This window comes from Bombus impatiens, unplaced genomic scaffold (assembly GCF_000188095.3).
Source record: "Bombus impatiens unplaced genomic scaffold, BIMP_2.2 scf_0268, whole genome shotgun sequence".
Classification (NCBI taxonomy): domain Eukaryota; kingdom Metazoa; phylum Arthropoda; class Insecta; order Hymenoptera; family Apidae; genus Bombus; species Bombus impatiens.
The window spans coordinates 199420-204259 of NT_176687.1; the positions used below are offsets into that span (position 1 = coordinate 199420).

The 4840-nt window shown below is 39.5% G+C and overlaps 1 protein-coding gene across 1 annotated transcript in view; it reads right to left on the reverse strand.

The window, feature by feature from the left end:
* Positions 1–4840, reverse strand: part of LOC100747806 — a 32119-nt gene that overhangs the window by 2889 nt on the left and 24390 nt on the right. The window contains exon 5 of the mRNA XM_003488846.4: positions 540–740. Coding sequence (XP_003488894.1) covers positions 540–740 — 201 coding nt within the window. The remainder of the gene's footprint in view (positions 1–539; positions 741–4840) is intronic.

Genomic DNA, 4840 nt, shown 5'->3' on the forward strand with positions numbered 1-4840 from the left:
GGTAATTCTTTTTTTTTTTTTTTTTTTTTTGCAGCATGCCATGGCCTTTTATGTAAACTACGGATGTTTATGCAAATTTATGAATTTATCATCATATACAAGGATTTATACGAGCTGTTCAAAAAAGTCAAATAATTGATATAATCGATATTAATATAAACTATTACGAATAATCATACAAAATATATAATGAGTGATCCCATCATCCATATAGTTTACCAAAATCATTGCAATCTTGAAAAGTCTTTAAAAATACCCTTTAGAATACCACGAATTGATCATTTAAATCGCGCTGCTAATTTCAATGCTAAAACAATTAAAAGGACACGCAGGCAAAGATAGTTCGTATAAAAATCAGAATCACACGGAGCAAACTATCTTCTAATTATTTCGCGCAGTATCGTTAAATATTCCATAAATATATAAAGATGCGCTTCATATTTTCGCATATTATGTGCATCGCTGCAGCTTGCAACAATCCACAAACACATAAAGATCCGCAGTTTATTTATAAGACGATAAAGTTAAAAACGGCTTACCAGAGTTAGGTCCAGGAAGTCTAGGAGATCTTTGCTCGATGCTGTGGTGGAAGGGATTGAAGGCCGACGCACCAGCTGCCGGAGGATGTGTATGCGAATGGTGACCGGGAGGCGGCGGAAGACAGTGCGGCGGAAGAGAGCCCCGAGGTAATCCACCCCACCCTTGGCTGGCTCCTTGCTCCAGACCCAGGTGTTGCAAGCCTGTGCAATCCAAGAGATCTAAAATAATGTCTGTCAGTCGCTTGGCTTTTTGGCCAGCACCTTGGCCACCGTTTCTTCGATCGATAAAGACCAAAGTCCTTCTCAAAACGAGAAAAAGCTGTTTTCTTTTTTTGTAAACTATTCTTCAATTTTGTAGTTTTCCAGACGTATTTGGTTGTGTAATAAATTCATTCATATTTCCTTAGACGAACCTGAGAAAACATATCTATGTATTATTTTGTTCTATTATCCTCTGCAAGTAGATTAAGCGAACTATAAACTGCGCTCATTTTAGTTCGCAAAGATTTTGTCCTTTTACGAATAGAACTTTGGTATTCTTTAAATTATTCGACGATTATTCGCGAACAATATTTCTGCAAATATTAGGATAATTGATGTTCCGATATTTATGGTGCAGTAAATATTCCATTATTATAATTTGGAACATTGTAAACGTGCACTGTGTACCACGAAGGAGATGTTCATATTATCATATGTTCATATTATCATATGTTCATATTATCATATGTTCGTAGGCCGCGACTAAAAATATAGATTAGATAGTGAACGAATTTATTACGCAACGTAATTACCATGTTATACTTTTATTTTCAAACTATATCAATTAAAGGTTTTTGTATTTTCAAAGAGACAATTTCGTATCCAATAAAAAATTGAACGCCACTTTTAAAAGGAATCAATCTTGGCCCAGGATGAATATAGAACGTGAGGAACGACCGCAATAAATAGCAACGAGACTGAAAAAGAAACGCACTCTGGAGGAGATGTGGAAATGTTATATAATGTCAGGTGGATAAACGATCGGCGGATGACAGATAGAGGTACAGAAACGCTTCTCTTTGACGTAGCGAACGTTTGACGTGGATGGACAGTTAAATTTATCCAACAGAGAATAGAGAAACGATCGATCACCTTTCTTTTTTATTTCAATTCTAGCCGATACCGGGTGACCATGGGAATCGTTCACATATGCAGCTATACAATTAAATTCAGGACATCACAAAGCTTAACCTGTTCCAACGCAATTACCCTTCCTCCAAACTTCCATTGCCTTCTTCTTAAACAGACGAAAACCAAGGTTAAAAAAAAAAGAAGAAATTAATCCTAATTATATCTATTACATCGAATCATCGAAAAACTCATCCCCCAGAGGATATAAAAATAGATAAATATTCGATCTTGAAACTAACACGATAAAAACGAGGAGAAGTGGAAGCGTTAACAGAAACGATCGAGTAAAGAAGTTAGGAAACCGCGGCGGAACGAGTTGTAGCTCGCGAGCAGGGGTGGCGGACGTTTGGGGGTGGAAAGGAGTAAAAGTGAAGCCCGTAGTCATCGGTATGGTATCGGTTTTTCGAAACACCTTGATCAATAGCAGATTATACCGTCATCTGTGCGGGGCAGTTTAAAAATTCCGTGAAAGCTCCGAAGCCACCGGCTTCAGGGGTAGGGATCACAACGGGGGTGACAAGTAGGGGAAGTCTGTTAAAGAGTGGGGAGGGTTGTCTGGTCACTGGAACGTGGGCGTGGCGTACATAGCTCGCGACCATCGCTATTGGCTGCCATTGAATCCCCTCCAACAGTTGTATGGTTGGTAGAAGGGATGGAAAAAGCTCGGTAGGGGTTGAAGGGGTGATTTTTAAGCTCTCTTTAAGCCGAGCTTGCCAGAGAGGACACCACTATCTCGCGTTCTACCACATCGTCGTGGAACTACGAGCAACCCAGCTGGAAACTCACAGAGGAAAAGAGAGACGGAGAGACAGAGAGAGGGGTGGAAGGTTGTAGGATGCAGCTACTTTATGAGGGGATTAAGAAAACGATAAGAGGCGCGCGAAAGCTACGCTGTGAGCGAGCTTAAGGAGGCCAAGGGTTTCCTGTACCTGATGCGCCGTAAGTGACGACTTTGCTTGCCTATTCTCTGAAAATCCACCCTCGAATCTTCGCACAGGAATTCATATTTATTTTAAACGAAGATATCTTTAAACCTTCGAACGTATTAATAGAAACTTTCATACCGAAGAATGTATTTCTGTATGCCAAAAGGTTCCAAAATCGTATGCTTGAGAGTTTGTAAACTTTTATACTTGAAATTTTCCAAATCTTTATATTCCTAATATTTTCCTAATCTTCTGTGTTCGAGACTCCGCAAAATTTTATTTTTTTTTTTATATTTGAGACTTGGCAAAATTTTATACTCGAAAGTTTCCAAATTTTTATATGTGACACTTTGGAAGATTTCGTATTTGAAAATTCGCAAAATCGTCTCATCCCTTAGAATTGAGGGAATTTCGGTTCTCCTAATCGCTGATAGAACGGAACTGGAGAGTTTCGGTATTTGACAGCGGCGCGTATCTGTTTCAACCAGCTCGTAACATACTTTCAATTTAATAAACCCCCAAAACGGCTGGCACCCTTTTCGGAGGGGGAGAGAGTTCGCGTGCCAGGTTGGAGGGTGGCGGGCGATAATTCCGAAAACAAATGAAGACTAATGAGGGGAGAAGCCAGGCGAGAGCCTCTGAAAGAGTCGGAGGGAAAGAGACACAACCACGCCAGAGAGCTGAAAGGGTTCAAGGAGCCGCTACCCTTTAAGGGGTGAGAAATGTTAAGCTTAAACGTTACGGCCCTAGGGTTAGTTGCCTTTATGTGTACCTTCCACCGGGGTACAGAAGCTTTAAGGGATGATGTATTATCGAGCAGCATGTTCAAAATGTGCTCCGCTGTTTTAACCACCCCACACGTCGGGTTACGCGTTCGTGTTATTTCTCGATACTTGTCGTGTTTGAAACTTGGCCAGAGAAGCTTGTGGTTAACTAATTTTTAGAGCTATAATATCGTCTAATGATTTTAATAAAAGATGTAATTGAAAACATTACGATAATCTTTGCAAAAAGTAGCTTATATTGGCAGCTAGCAGTATGAGTCAGTGGTATGGCAGACAATCGTTGAAAGTAACGATTAGAGATAATTAGTCGGAATAAATTATTGTATAATAAGGACAGGTAACGCAGACAGTCTCATTAAAATGAGTCGTGAATGAAATATACTGATCGAGTCAATTTCGTTAAAATTGAAAATGGTAGAATTATGATAATCTTGGTAAAAAGTAATTTCTACCGCGAATTAGTAGTACGAATCAATGATATTGAAAATCAGATATTGAAAGTCGGATATTGGAAATATTAATACAGAAAATAGCTATGCGTAATAAATTACTAAATAATAAGAACGGCTTGCACAGCTCTGTTGTAGTCTATCGCGTATGAAGTATCCAGGGAACTAGTAGTATGTATCGGTGATACGTAAGACACTCATTGGAAATAACCTTGTTATACCAATTTCCGAAATGTTTCCCTTTCTCAAAATAAATATAAACATATCTAATATATCATTTCGAAATACAATAATGGTAATTTTAACCCCTTAACACTTACATAAACATCTACATGTGTTCTTTCCAGAACTCAGTAAAATATGAATCCTTAAGAATGGGACATTTCATATGCTCCTACCTGAACATACGATTAAAATCTATTCACATAGAACATACGCTATGACTGAAAATACAATAGAAAACGTTAAATCTCCTTCTTTCCTTAATTGCACAGCGATTAAGAAAACAGAAAACGAACAAGAGAAAAAAGTACGTCACCCGCCTCCAGATTCTTTCCATCTTCCCTGAAACTCTAAGCCGTGAGATTCAGAAGCGAATTACGTTTGTCATAGCTAGAAGAAAGAGAAAGAGAGCGGAGGAAAGGAGAGTGAGAGCCGTCGGGAAACTTAGGGGGGCGGCGTTTAAAGACGTTGGGCTAAAGGGTGACGGGCAGGCTCGAAAGTAAAGAGTAAAGCCGGTTCCGTTCGGGTTGCTCGCTTAAAACCCCTCCGGGCGGCAACCAGCCAGAGATACATAATAAATTAATTCGCGTATTTTCCTGTCCTCCTTATCTATTCAAATCTATGCAAAACAGGAGTTAAAACGCCCTTCTTACTGCTAAGGCGTTAACCCTTGTGTAGCTTGCTCGCTCAACCTCCCCCCTCTCTCTCTCTCTTTTCAGCTTCTTCTCTAACTACCCCCGCCGTCC